This window comes from Tetrao urogallus, assembly GCF_951394365.1.
Source record: "Tetrao urogallus genome assembly, chromosome: 1".
Classification (NCBI taxonomy): Eukaryota; Metazoa; Chordata; class Aves; order Galliformes; family Phasianidae; genus Tetrao; species Tetrao urogallus.
In genome coordinates, this window is record NC_136813.1 from 161,036,558 (window position 1) to 161,051,553 (window position 14,996).

Below are 14,996 nucleotides of genomic sequence, written 5' to 3' on the forward strand. Positions count from 1 at the left end.
CCAGCAAGTGTATATTAAGAAAGCCAGGGCATGAATCCTGTAGGAGCCTCTTGGGGACATCACATCCCACTGTAACATATGAAATCATCTCTGAGTACAGAAGCACTTTGTAGAAATACTGGATGAAGAAGAGATGAGGGAAGTGATTTACTGAGTATTTGTCTGAAGAGGAGAGATATTTCCTAGTTTAGCTTAGTTTTTTTTAAAGTATTGTGCATGAGGTAAATGCAATCTGTAACTTGGTGTTTCTTCATTTAATTCAATCTGTTTCAACTTCCTTAGATTTTACCTTTTTTCCACTGAATGTTTGAGAAGGCCTTATGCCATCTTTGTTTTGCCCAGGTTTTTGGGAAGTGCATGAAACTGAGATGGCTGCTGCATCTGAGATTGTGTGCTTAGTGTTATTTCATGCTGACTCCATCACTGCAGCCTTGCAGTTAGCAGTGCAGCTCAAGGGAGCAGTGCAAAGCCATGCTGATGTATTGAGCTTATGTGGCAAAGTTTTGATAATAGGGTGTCTGCAGAGATGAGCTGAGCCCGGCAACTCTGCTAAGTCCCATGTAAGACCAGAGCCAGCTACTGCTGCTCCAACACAGACCTGCCCCTGGGTGGAGCTGAGCCGTGAGTAACGGTGGGTGTGCTATGGGAGAACGTATTTAAGAAAGGGAAAAACTGCTGTGTAAAAGCAGCTGGGAGACAGGAGAGGGAACACTGTGAGAGGAGGAACAGCCCTGTAAGCATCAAGATCAGTACAGAGGGAGGGTGGAAGGTCCTCCAGGCACAGAGCGGAAACTCCTTGCAGCCCAGGAGAATCATAGAATCATTTGAGTTGAAAAGGACCTTGAAAGGCCATCTAGTCCAACTGCCTTGCAATGAATAGTGTCACCTGCTGCTAGATCAGGTTGTTCAGAGCCCCATCCAACCTGACCTTGTATGTCTCCAGAGACAGGGCATCCACCACATCTCTGAGCAATCTGTTCCACTGCCTCACCACCCTCATTGTAAAAAAGCTTTTCCTTATATCCAATCTAAATCTCCCCTCTAAGGAGAGGCCTGTGGTGGAGCAGGCTGCTCCCCTGCAGATCATGGGCACCACATGGAACAGTTCTCTATGTACAGCCATGGAGGAGCCCATGATGCAGCAGTGGATGAGGCCACAGCCCATGGATAACTGCAGGAGCAGCCCTGGGCTGGAGCTGCAGCACATGAAGAGGAGCTTGTAGTGGGTCAGGAGGCAAAGGGGAGCTGCTGCATGTGGGGACAGAGCTGAAGCAGTTCCTGAATGGTCGGTCCTGTGGTATATGGGCCCATTTTGAAGCAGTGCTAGGAGAGCTGCAGCCTGTGGGAAACCCACACAGAATCGATTTGGGAAGGATGGCATCCTGTAGGAGGAATCCATGTGAAGCAGGGGCACAGTGACCATGGAGGAGCAGCAGAGACAAGATTATGGGCTGACTTGACGGGAGGCCCCCATTCCCCTGCGCTGCCTTGAGGGGAGTAGGTAGAAGGGGGTGAATGGTGTGGGAAGATGTTTCTCAATGATCTAGACTGTTATTATTGGTGATAAATTACATTAGTATCTCTTATGCAGAATCTGTTTTACCTGTGACAGTACTTGGTGAGTGATCTCCCTGTACTTCTCTCAATCCTTAATCCCTTTTTCATCGTATTTTCTCCTCCTCTTCCTTTGAGGAAGGGGAATGAGAGCTCTCTTCCTTATGGTAATGCACTTGGCTGTGCATTGGAGTGAAATCTCTACAGCCAGGCTTTGCCTCACCACAGCTGCACCTGGGGAGAGATGTTTCACAGAAGTGATGTGTGGCCCTCACCCCATCCCACTCTCAGCACAATTCTGTCCCATTGCCACATGGGCTGCAGACAGTTGGTCCCATGGGACCCCTTGATCCTCCTGCCTCCATGTTGGCAGTGCCTGCCCACACAGCTGAAGTGCCCTCTAACTGAGGAATACCATGATGGTGAGCACCGAAGGCCATCAGTGAGTGGAACTCCAGCCATACAGCAAAGGATTGTCATAGCGACAGTCAGGACTTAATGTCATATATCATGCATTATTAATTGTCATTGTACCCTGGAGATACATAATTAATAGTTCTGCAGTTTTCTTCGTGTCTCAAAGATGGGAAGAAGTATTTGTTTTGTACAACAGAAGGCTAATTCTCTGCTATATGTAGCTGAACACACTGCTGGTGCCACAAGGAGGCTTTTAACTGAGGATAGGGTGGCAACTGCTCACACAGTTCAGATTGTCTTAGAACCCAGTACTTGCTCTTACACCTTTTCTATGTGTAGTTCATATTTTGTACAATAGTAGTTGAGTGGATTACAGTATTTTTGTGTTTTTCTTGTTGTTGTTGTTGTGGTTTTTTTCAGAATCTTGAGTGACAACATATTTCATTTGCCTGTTTTGAATTAGATGAATAAAAAAGCTCTGAAGGTTTACAGTGTGAGACCACTGTCTAGCTTACCTGGAAACTGCCTGAAATTGATTGCTATTTATGACTAACAGTGCCCTGCTTTTTCTATATCCAAGCTCCAATTATTTGTACATATTCATTTTCTGTTGTGATTTCTCATCCATTACTTGACCAAAACTTTGCATGTCTTAATTATGTTTTACAATTACAAAACCCAGGAGATTCTTGAGCCTTCCTGAATGCAAAGTCAGCAGTTGAGGAGTCTGAGGCTTATTAAATTTCCTAGTGCATATGGGAAATGAATTGGAAGGTCAATGCAGTGAAGGATCTGTTTTCTCTTGATGTATTTGATAGCTATTCAGAACGTTGAATCAGACTGTTTCGAAAGAAAACCTAACCTACATCAGGATGTGTTAACTGGACATATTCCCAATTGAGGGCTCTGTCCACTTTCATTTATGAATAGGGATTCATAAAGAAAGAATACCAACCAGTAGTGGAAATCAGCGTCTCGTAGTTTGAAGTGTGGTAATATCTTTGTGTTGGAAAGAAGTTCCAAGGTTCTCAAACATGACAGATGGAGAACTCTGCGTATGCACACCAAAATAGGTAATTGTGTGGTGGCTACAGAGGGCATCTCAGCTATGGGAGAAAAACAAGGATCTTTTTGTGCCTTTTGACTTAACTGCTAGCCCTTATTCATTCTGAGTTCCTGCCTTATTTACACTGTATATTTAGTTCTTATGAAATTGGTATGGGTTTTGGAGAATTCAATCAGTTCAAACAAGGGAGCTGTTTTTACTTTCAGGGTGGGGAAAAGGAGTTTTATTTCTGCTTCTTTATTTAGACAACTAATATTTTATTCATGGTAATACTCTTGATTAGTTCAGAAGTTAATCAGGCTTCACAGAAATACATATAGGTCTGTGGAGACTAACATTTGTTACAATAATGCCTGCAGATTCCAGCAGTTAAGGCAGTAGAGCATCCTGAATTGCTGCAGTTTACAAGTAATATTAGTAAAATACACACTGATTACTTAGATTTTTTTTGTCCTCAGTGTCAGTTCTGCATTGGTTTGCTCATGTTTCACTTGTCCTTCTGTGGAAGACCAACTTCTGGAATAGGGATGGTGCGCAATGTTTGTTATGGTGACAGCTTTGGTTCTCTGACTTTAATTTGTGTTCAAGAATATGCAGCCCTGTGTAATGCATTCAGACCAGTTCGAATTTTGGTGAGCATTATTCCTTAAATTCTTTAAGTGGATACTAGTCTTTTTCACAACTTGGTAAAGAGTATTACAGCTTCTTCTAATTAGGCTTTTTTTGCCTTGTTCCTGAGGAGAACATGAGATTATTCATGTGTGGCCCAGAAAGCCAAATGTATTCTGGTCTGTATCAAAAGAGGGGTGTCCAACAAGGTGAGGAAGGTCATAGTCCCCTTCTGCTCTGTCCTTATGCAGCCCCACCTGGAGTCCTGTGTTCAGCCTTGGGGTCTGTGACATAAGAAGGACGTGGATATGTTGGATCAGGTCCAGAGGAGGCCACAGAGATGATCAGAGGGCTGGAGCACCAATCCATGGAGACAGACTGAGGGAGCTGGGTTCATTCAGCATGGAGAAGGAAAGCTAGAGAGACCTCATTGAGGCTTTCTAGTACCTAAAGGGGGACCTGCAGGAAAGTTTGAAAGGGACTCTTTATCAGGGAATGTAGTGATAGGAAAAAGGATAATGGCTTCAAACTGAAAGAAAATAGGTTAAATGTGTGAGAGTGGTGAGATGCTGGCACAGGCTGCCCAGAGAAGCTGTGGATGCCCCATCCCTGGAGGTGCTCAAGGCCAGGTGCTTAGATGGGGTCCTGGGCAGCCTGAGCTAGTGGAATGTGTCCTTGCCCACTGCTGGGAGGTTGGAGGTAGGTGATCTTTAAGGTCCCGTCCAACCCAAATCATTCTATGATTTTATCTCTCATCAAAGGCATGTATAAGAGCAGTATTGTGGTAGTCATCTCCTGTGAGTTTATATGCTTATAACACAGACCTCTCGGTTATCAAGGCTATTTCTGCAGTTGATAGGGAGAAATAAGACCACTTCAGAGTTATATGAAAATGGTGTGAAAGTGCAGGTTTTTTGTGGTTTTTTTTCCCCTCTACTGATTGTACAGACAATCTAGAGAACTGTCGTGGAGGTGTGCAATGTGAATGTTTCAATTCAGCTTAACTGGTAGCAACATCGAATTGTTTTAGAGCTACTGGTCCAAAAAAGAGCAAGAAGACAGGTTAACTGCAGGAACCACCAGAGTTGACATGATCATGTCACATTCATGTCAGTGACAGACTGAGGATGAAGGTTGGGCTCACGTGAGCTTTTCTGTGCTACTCCGTGCTTCCCAGTGTCTTAGAGGAAACAAGTGATAATGCTTCAATTTCACCTTTAGTCATAGAGTATTGTTCTGAGCTGTTTGAAACTTCATGATCCCTGACCCTTTATTTTACTACTAAGCTAATGTGAGGCTTGTTCAGATTAGAAATTATCCTGTACATACTAGAGAAACACATCTTTCCCATACACTCTGGGCTACGTCTAGGTGGAAGGCAAAGTATTTCTTTTTCAGTTTGAGATTGGAAGCAATATCTTTCCATGGTGTATCATGAGGGAGGTATTTTGTGCAGGGAACCAAACCCTAAGAGATGGAAGCAGAAGTAACTTGATCATCTATTCCCATGAGGCAGTATTGCTGCTTTAAATAAATGATTTCAGTTTTTAGTTAAAACGCTTCCAGTTTGGGATGCTTGTTTCTGTTGGCAAACTACTTCATACTTTGCACAAAAAGCAAACTGGTTTTACAGAGAGATTTTTTGGTCAGTAATCCTATTACATGTTAAAAATAGTTTAAGCAGAACTTTACAGCCAACTGTAGTGTGAACTTGGAGCAGTTCTGAGCTAAGAGTGAGCTGGCACAACTGCCCATCATGCCCTCAGGGATAAAAATTCACAGCAGGTTTTTGGTGGATGTACCAGCACGGGCAAGTGGAGTGGGGCTGGATAAGGAGATGCATTCAGAACAGTGGGGTACTTTTTTGTTCTTGTTTTCCCCTTCCACTGTATAATACTTACTGTGGTGAGTAATCCACAGGACAGTCCTCCCATTTCTCAGCATTTCAGTAATGAAATGAAGAATGCGCAAGATAAACTGCTGAATTCCTATCCTTGATAGAATTTGGACTTGAGGAAACTCCACTGTACAGGTGACTATATTCTTAATGAAATGGTTAAGAATTTGTTTGAACTTCACTACACGCTGTCTATGTTTATGGCATCAGCTTAAAACAAAAGTAATTTTTTATAATCAAGACTCTAAGAATATGCATTTCAAAGAAAGTTCTAAGTATCAGTGTTTTTTCAGTAATGAACCTTTTGCACTTTGAACAGCATGAACTTGTAGCAGTGGCCTACGTACATGTTGCCAAAAGAGGCGTTTTTCATTAGGTTTTGGATTTTGTAGCTCAGGGCAGCAATTAATAATTTCTTTTGGATTTGTGAATGGCAGTTCATGGTGTTCCTACTCCGATCTGTTTTCTCTGTCCTGCTGCCAATGTACAGCACCTTTGTGGAACAACCGGAACAGCAGAAAGTAAAAGGAGCTGCAGTTCACAGCCCTATACACAAATTTTAAATAATCAGTGTTTTGGGCAAACACTGTAATGGGATTCAGGTGGTGTCTGGACTGTATGCTGATCTGTCATGTAAGGGAGCAGTTATCAGGTGAATGACAGGAATACATGTATTGTAGCTGTGGAGCAATTGCTATAATGTCTGCTGTCCTAAATCACAGACAGAAACATACAGATACTTTTTTTAAAATTTTTTTTAAAGTTATTTGACTGTTGTGAGATACAGGTTATGCTTTCATAGTATTTGATGTTTTGCAATAGTATTGTCTGATTCCAGTTCCCTGAAAAATCATCTATTTCTATGTCTGTATTACTCTACTCCTGTCTGACCTGCAGGGCAGCCCCACAAACATTTATTTCAGCAAAGCTGGGAGAAGATGCAGATTTAAGAAGAAACAGGGCAAAAGAGATTGGAATTATCATTTCCTGATCCTGCTATCAAATACGTCATCACACAAAGACAAATTTTGTTACTCCTTAAATGTTTTACTAAACATGTTGTGATGAATTTTACAGAAAACTTAAGGTTATCTTGGGTATGGCTGGCTCCTTAATGCTTTTTCAGGCAGGTCTGAGCTTGTTCTGCCTAGAATTTGGTCTACCTTCTGACATGGGCTAATGGATAGCGAACACCACTACATGAGCATGGTTTCTACTCAAATCAGAGCAAGAGCACTGCTGAGTTACACCTGTCTGAACAAGTCTGAGTAGAGAACCATGATTCTATGATTCTGTGTGAGATGCTGTGATTCTGAGAGCTGTACTGAAACACTTGCTGTTCTGATCAGGGGGCATGTAACTCCAGTACTATACAAGAAGCTTGTCAGAAGACTGGGAATATTTAGGCAGTGAATGTGTAGCATGGGTGGAATGTGGCTGGACCCACTTATGTCTACCTTCCTTGAGGACCTGTGTGCTGGTTTCCAAGCTGGCACAGGTACAAAAAGTCTGAGCTGTCTTATCTGTCAGCATGGTGGGCCTTACCTACCTATTGTGGAGGTAGGAACCACACCTTGGTACTAGCTAGGACCTTGGCCTAATGTCCAGTGAGAAAAGGATCTATCACAGAAGTACCAGGTGCCATCTTAGGTAGCTTTCCTCTCCATAGTGGTAGGTCTATCATGTATCAATGATGTAACTCTCAAATACTTCTCTACACAGTCATTAAGAGATAAATTCAGTATCACATAATTGCATGGTCAAGAGTGTTCTGTAAGGAATGGAAGGTGGAAAAGACTACAAGTTCATCCTTTTGTTGGGTTTTTGAGTTAGAGTGTTTAAAAAAAATAGGCACAAGTTCACATCTATTTCCTAGGGTTGTACTGACATGGGTATTTCTCCATTTCAGTGGGAAGGTTATATCTAGGAGAGTTAACTGTGCTTTACCTGCTGCTGTCAAGCCACTGGCTGCTCCTTCACCTCACTTGTGGTTGCAGCAATATGACAGTCTCTTCTCTTTTCCTACTGTCTCCCCAGGACTCAGATGGGATCAACCTGTACTACTGGTCCCTGTTTGATGGACATGCTGGGTCAGGCGCAGCTGTGGTCGCTTCCAAACTGCTGCAGCACCACATCCTGGAGCAGCTGCAGGAGATTGTGGACATCCTGAGGAACACGGCTGTTCTCCCACCCACCTGCCTGGGAGAGGAACCTGACAACACATCCACCAACAGCAGGACGCTGACACGGGCAGCCTCCCTGCGGGGTGGTGTGGGGGCCCCGGGCTCACCCAGCACCCCCCCAACACGCTTCTTCACTGAGAAGAAGATCCCACATGAGTGCCTGGTTATTGGGGCTATAGAAAGTGCATTCAAGGAAATGGTATGTATATCTTTAGGTTCTGAAGTCCACACTTCATATGTCCATCAGTCACATGGCCTGGGCAAAACAAACAGTAAGGAATATATTTTTTTCCACTTTTTTTTTCTACTTAAATAACTCTGTCCATATATAGATAGTGTTTAAGAGCCTCAAAAGCTTACTTGTTGCATTTGTGTGAGGCAAGGAATTGTTCTTGGGTCTGTGGAAGCTGCTGCCAAGCTCACTAGCACTCAAACAGGAGTGGTATCCTAAATCCCATTTGCACTTTTCTCTGCTAGAAGGACTCTTAGAAACTTGTTTGTTCTTTCCTCTCCTTTTTATTCTTTTTCTTTTCTTTTTAAGATTAAAAATTAGTGTTGCTTCACAATAGCAGATTTCAACTTTGGCTGTTACATCTGCATATACAGATGTGTGCCTTAGAAAGCCTCTTTGCTCTATGAAAGCAGCAGCAAAGGCACCTCAGCACCCTAGCTTCCTTGATCTGTTGACCTGCAGTTCTTGTTAGCATTAGGGTGGCTCATAAGACAGTGTCTGTGGGGAATGCATACAACTCTTGAGTGAGGTCGGTTGGGTGTGGGTGAGTGGAGCATGAGGGATGTTCCTGTCACCCACTTGATTTGTGTACAGCAAGAACATCTGGGAAAAGATCGGGGTCCTGTGGAAACAGAATATTCTCAAATTTCCCCATTGGAAGCTGTTTTCTCTTTGAGTTTTTATAATTGATACAGTTGCTCTGCACTTCCCCATTCAGCCCTTATCAGTCTTAAAGATAATTCTAGTCAGGCAGAGCAGAGACTTGGTCTGTCAGCAAGTACATCTGGGATCAGGTCTTGAGAGATGTCTTTTCTCTCTCTTTTTTTTTTTTAAGCCTCTTTTTTGAGCAGAAGGTTTTTGAACTAATGAACATTTCCCAGAGGTTTTATTTGTTGCCTGAAAAGAAGTACAAAGGCAGGATTCAATCATAGCTTATTCTGATATATATGAATTTTGTTTAGTACATGCATCTAATTAGGAACTTCAAATGTTATAACAAAGTGATCTTTCACTTTGAATTCAGAGTAGCAATTATCTTGCAGAATTGCCCTTTCTTCCCAAGGATGTGCAGGCAAACATACTCACAAATTGAGTTGTCCATGAGTAAATCTACAGCCATGGTTCAGTGTGGGACCTGAGAGCATATTAATGCACTGCAGCAACTGGGCTGAGTTTCTGCTAGCTGCAAGCAAAGAGGACGTGTGAAAATCTCTTGTCAGTTTAGCACTCCCCCTTCAGAAAGGAAGAACTAGCTTGTTCCCTCTTCTGTTGAAGGAGGAAAGAGATGATACTGCCTGTCTGCTGTACCCTAGCATTTGGCTGGGGATTTTCCTGAAAGCTTGTTTCTTAGAGCAGTGGAAAAGCCGTAATAGAGGAGAATAGTAGAAACCCTGAATAACTTATTACAGATGTGATGTCTGATTATTCCAGACATGGATTATAGTAATCTGTCCTCCCTTTTTCCAAACTGTGGAGAGTATCATAGAATCATAGAATGGCCTGGGTTGAAAAGGACCACAATGATCATCTAGCTTCAACCCCCCTGCTATGTGCAGGGTCACAAACCGCCAGACCAGGCTGCCCAGAGCCACATCCAGCCTGGCCTTGAATGCCTCCAGGGATGGGGCATCCACAGCCTCCTTGGACAACCTGTATCTTGTTTTCCTCCCTGTGCCTTTGACTGTACTCTACAGATCAGAATAGTTATTTAATTCCTACTTTTACTTGGCTATATAAATGACTGTTAGTATGACTATCATAATGCAGTACATTCCTGGCATTATCTTTTGGTTTAAAAGGAAGTATAATGGTAATAATAATAATAGAAGTGAGATTAAAAAAAGCATTAGATAATTGTATCTATCTTAAACTCTAGGTGGTGTCTTGTGTTCGTATGTGGTTTAGGGACAAGACTATATTCTTTTGCATAAATGTCTGCCTAAGGGTTCTGCAGTTCATAAGATCAGCACTCATGAATTTCATCTGTGCCTGCAGTAATTCATCCCACCTCTCTATGACTTCCTGCTGGCTTATGCTCCTAGCAGTCTGTGTAAGAAGACTTTGGGCCTCCTCCGCAGTACGTTGTTTGTCTATTGCTGCTTTGTATTGGAACATTGTGGATATTGTTGAGGTAGTTCAGTGCAGTTAAAACTTGCATAATTTTCAAGGGTTTCATGCAAGCGGTGTGTATCATTTTACCAAGCACTTGGTGAAAGCTCATGTTCCTGGACACATAGGCAGACATCTTGGTGTTTCCTAAACGTCTAGTACTGAAAGGAGCCCTTTGAACCTGGTGAAAGTGTTGGATAGATAAAGATACTTTTTTTTTTTTAATTGAACAATTGAACCTGACAGGTTTATCTATTGAAGGTTTTGTTCCCTTTTATCAGGAGATTCTTTTTTTTTTTGTACCTTTTCTTTCTTCCCCAAATGTCTTTTGAATTCTTGTTAAGCTCTCCCTATTCTAACCTCGATTGTCAAATGCTGTTTATCAAATGGCTCTTAAAAATTATTCTTCTTTGTCAGGTGCAATTTTCTTTTGGACATTGCCTGTCTTACAGCTATGTGCTTTAAAACACTGTAGGAAGCTGATACAGGTCATGTCATTGCCTAACTTAAAAAGTTCAGGAATAAAGACGCTCCCCTTTTTGAAGCACCACTAGAGAGTGTTCTCTGTGTTGAAACTGGGACTAGAAAGCTTTTGTGATGTGTTTTCACTGTTCTATTTAATAATAACGCTTAATGTCAATAATTGTCAGTGACCACAATTACTTGAATGAAAATAAATTAGCTTAAGTTTTGGAATTATTCCAAGTCAAATCCTCTAATTTTCATCTCTTGAGTTTTGAGATGTGTATGTAGAGATTCAGGAGCTGAGTGGATACTTTCAAATAGTCTTTGTTGCTGGATAGAAGCATTAAACTAAATCCTTTCCTTGAATTTAACCTTTTGTGCATGAGAGCAATTTAGTATTTAATTTAAAGACCTCGGATAGGAAGCACCTATTCTACACTAAACCCTCTTTATCTTGGATGGGAAAAAATGGCACATACCTGGGCTGTGTGATTTACTGGAAGACAGTGGTGACTGCTTTATCAAGCTTTTTCTTCTTTTTCAAGATTCTTTTGATTCAAATCTAAACAGATACTTTCACAAAATGCTTAAAACTCAAATGGCATCAATCTTCAGAGACCAACACATTGTATGGTTTTCCTTTTTCAAAGAAACTTCCTCTAAATAGCCATTAGAAATAAAGGGGCTTGCAGCTGTGATACAGCCATTTTGATGCCTCTTTGACTGAGCTAAAGCAATTTAAAGAGTTAATTTTGACTTTATGCCCTCTGAAACATGATTTTTAATTAAAAAAAAAAAAAAAAAAGTTAATGGATATCCTGTGTGTAGGAGGTAAAGTTACTTGCTGTCAAGCAAGCTACAACTACCAGAGGGCCTATTCTGAGGATGGATGCAGCTGAAGAATAGTTATTGTAGTTCTTAGTGCAGTATGATGACTGGTTGTAATGATGATACTGTGGTTTGATCAGTTTACCTACGTCTGTTTTCAAGATCCTGAACTTTTAAAATTTGGCATCAGATGCAGCTGGCACACACTTCTCTGCACTCTCACTTGCTTCTCTCTCATCCTCTACCCTGCCCGTGCAGCAGCCTGCATGTATGAGCCAGCCAGGGCAGAGCTGCCGGTGGCTCATGCCCACAGCCCAAGACATGCTGCATGCACGCTGATGGAAAACGCTGGAAAGAAGGACGAGGACGGGAGCCCTGCAGCACGCCAGGCCACTGCCCACACCACGCTTACAGAGGCACCAGAGCCGCTCTGGCAGATCTCCACGAGGTGGCATGAGCAAGCTGCTGTGAGCCTCTGGATGAGCAAACAATGCTGCCTTCGTGGCGCAGTCGACTTCTGTTTTTAGAAAAGGGCTATAAGCTAGCATGACAAACGAGTGTTTTTGCTCAGGAAAGCTCAGGTCCAAGCCTTAGCTTGCCCCTGTGCTCCATCCCCTGGGGGGGCTGGGCATAAGGCAACTCTTGTGGGTGCCCTGCTCCTGCCTGCTGCAACATTTCCCATCCTCAGTAGGGGGCAGAGCACAGATTATTTCCCTCCTTGGTATAAACGTCACCCTTTTTAGCAGAGGATACAGAAATCCTTTTTTTTCTCTATTTATTTTTTTTTTTAAGACCATTTTGCAGATGTTAGGAAGGTGTTATCACAGCTACTAATGAGTCCTCTAATTCTTCACCCTTCATTCTCCAGCCTGCAGTTCATACTCATTTTCCACTTGTTGAGTGAAGTTTTTTAGCTCTGTCAAGATCTGAGAGTGTGCCCCATACTGCCCTTTGGACTGAAAGAGAGATCATATTATCATCACAGAATCATAGAATGGCCTGGGTTGAAAAGGACCACAATGATCATGGAGTTTCAACCCCCCTGCTGTGTGCAGGGTCACCAACCACCAGACCAGGCTGCCCAGAGCCACATCCAGCCTGGCCTTGAATGCCTCCAGGGATGGGGCATCCACAGCCTCCTTGGGCAACCTGTTCCAGTGCATCACCACTCTCTGAGTGAAAAACTTCCTCCTAATATCTAACCTAAACCTCCCCTGTCTCAGTTTAAAACTATTCCCCCTTGTCCTATCACTATCCACCCTCATAAACAGCTGTTCCCTGTCCTGTTCATATGCTCTCTTCAAGTACTGGAAGGCCACAATGAGATCTCCCCCGAGCCTTCTCTTCTCCAACCTAAACAAGCCCACTGTCCTCAACCTTTCTTCATAGGAGAGGTGCTCCAGCCCTCTGATCATCTTAGTGCCCTCCTCTGGACCCGCTCCAAGAGCTCCACATCCTTCCTGTACTGGGTACCCCACGCAGTACTGCAGATGGAGCCTCACAAGAGCTGAGTAGAGGGGGACAATCATCTCCCTCTCCCTGCTGGCCACCCCTTTTCTAATGCAGCCTTGAACACAGTTGGCCTCCCCTGTCTGAGTTTAAAACCATTCCCCCTTGTCGTATCACTAACCCATGTAAACAGTCATTCCCCCTTCAAGTACTAGAAGTATGATTCAACCCAGTTTTGCTCGGCTCTTCCTCTACAAGCAGATTGCTATATAGAAATGTTTTGCATCCTACGGAAAAGGAGATGGGGGAAGAGAAAAAAAGGTTACTCTGAAATCTTTCCCCAGATGGGAAATTAGGAAAATTTTGTATGTACTTAGCCTTCATCTAGAACTCTTTACACCCCTAAAGGTTTCAGAGATGTTCTGCATCTCTTTGTGCTGCACCCCTTTCCCAGCAGCACTGATGAAACGTATTTCATTAAAAACCGATATCTCTACGTCAGAATGAGTTAGTAGTAATGGTGGGCTTCATTTCATTTTGTTTTATCTTTTCCCCTCAAATTTTGTTGAGATATAGGAAACCTCTTTCAGCACCGAAGATCTAGTTTAAGTTAAGCAAACTCTGAGAATGAGGCCCTAAGGATTATTCTCCATCCCATAATAAACGCTTCTGAGTTCTTCTTATTGAAGGGAATAGATTTTAATATAGGCATTCCAGCACTCATGAAGTGTGCATGTGACAGGGCTGAAATCAGGTGAGGAATTGTACTTTGTTTCAAGGTCTCAGAGGATACTCCGAGCAGCGGAGATGAAGCTGTTTTAAAATTCCTGGCGGTGCCTGGAAAATCCACTGTAGTATTTGTAAGTTTAAATTATTTTGATGGTTAGAAACATCTGCTTCCTTTGAACTGCTCTTTTCAGCTTAATTTAAAAATATATGGAAACCACGGGGAGGAAAAATCAGCTTCTCTATGGCAAGATTAGATAAAGTGGCATTTGCAACAAGCCCATGTCTGTGACCAAAGGCTCTGCAAGATTTGATTTCAGCTTTAAGGTGTTTTCCTCCTGGCCTTCACCACAGCCTACCTACCAAAAAATAAAAATTAAAAAGGAGATAAATTAAGGGAAAAAAAAAAAATACTTGCACTGAGTAGCAAGAGCCACAACAAAACCCAGTGTCTGCGGCAGAGCAGCTTGCAGTTCCTCTGTGTGGCAGATGATGGCCATGTTGGTTAGCGCTGTGCGCCTCTGCTGTCCCCACTGCTCTCCCCGTTGTTGTGTTGATGGCACAAATAAGATCAGGCTGTTTGCACTCTGGCCTGCACAGAGTCACATTTTTTGTGACAGGCGCTATTAGTAATAGGAGCACTCCCCATGCAGATCGCTTGGGACAGTCGCTGAGCACTGCTGAGCATCCCCGCTTCTGTCCTGGATCACCTCCCTCTTCAGAATTGTGTAGGAAACAACGAGCAGTCCCTGGCTTGCCTTGGTGCTGCAGGTTTCCAAGCAAATTGCAGCTGTTATAGTTAGCATTTGTTGTGGTTCTTTTGCTCGGATAAATAAAGCTCTGAAATAAAGCCCTAAATCCCATACCCCAAGGCATGGACAATTTGAGCTGTTTGTTGCTTAATGCAAGTAATGAAGTACAGCACACAGAGAGGCAAGGTTTAGCTGAAAAGATCTGCTAGTTACTTGCAATAGCTATGTTAGCTGACATTCCCTGTTTGAATCTAGTATTACAGGGAAAGACCAGTTTGATATTAGGTTGGATTCTGGACTCAGGAGAGGCGAGCGACTTTAACATGTTGGGTTATTACCAGAAGCTAAGCTACGAGGCAGCAGAGTGAGTTCACTGACATACAATTAGTTTTTTGAAGATGCATGGAATACTGGGAAGTAGCTCATTTACCTTTTTTTTTTTCATGGTCTCTTTCTTGGGATAATGTATACTGCTGGGCTTGACTGATTGTCAGTGACAGATGTGACTTGTGTTCTCCACATCTATTAAGCAGGGGGGCTTTTTATATTTATATGGTATTTTATGTAGTATTTCTTATTAAACTCAGAATCAGTTGGAAGTTTAACATGGGAAGAACGATTGAGTAGGTACATACCTCTCTAAATTGGTGCACGTTCACAAATTCTTTCCAGGGCCTCATGAAATCAGTGAGACAAGATACAGCCTTAC

The 14,996-nt window shown here is 42.7% G+C and overlaps 1 protein-coding gene across 1 annotated transcript in view; it reads left to right on the forward strand.

Moving 5' to 3' along the window:
* The window catches only part of PPM1H (protein phosphatase, Mg2+/Mn2+ dependent 1H), a gene marked incomplete at both ends in the record, with an annotated part of 128,482 nt that overhangs the window by 64,091 nt on the left and 49,395 nt on the right, over positions 1-14,996 (forward strand). Inside the window, one exon of the mRNA XM_079544213.1 lies at positions 7,581-7,925. Within this exon, the coding sequence (XP_079400339.1) occupies positions 7,581-7,925 (345 nt within the window). The remainder of the gene's footprint in view (positions 1-7,580; positions 7,926-14,996) is intronic.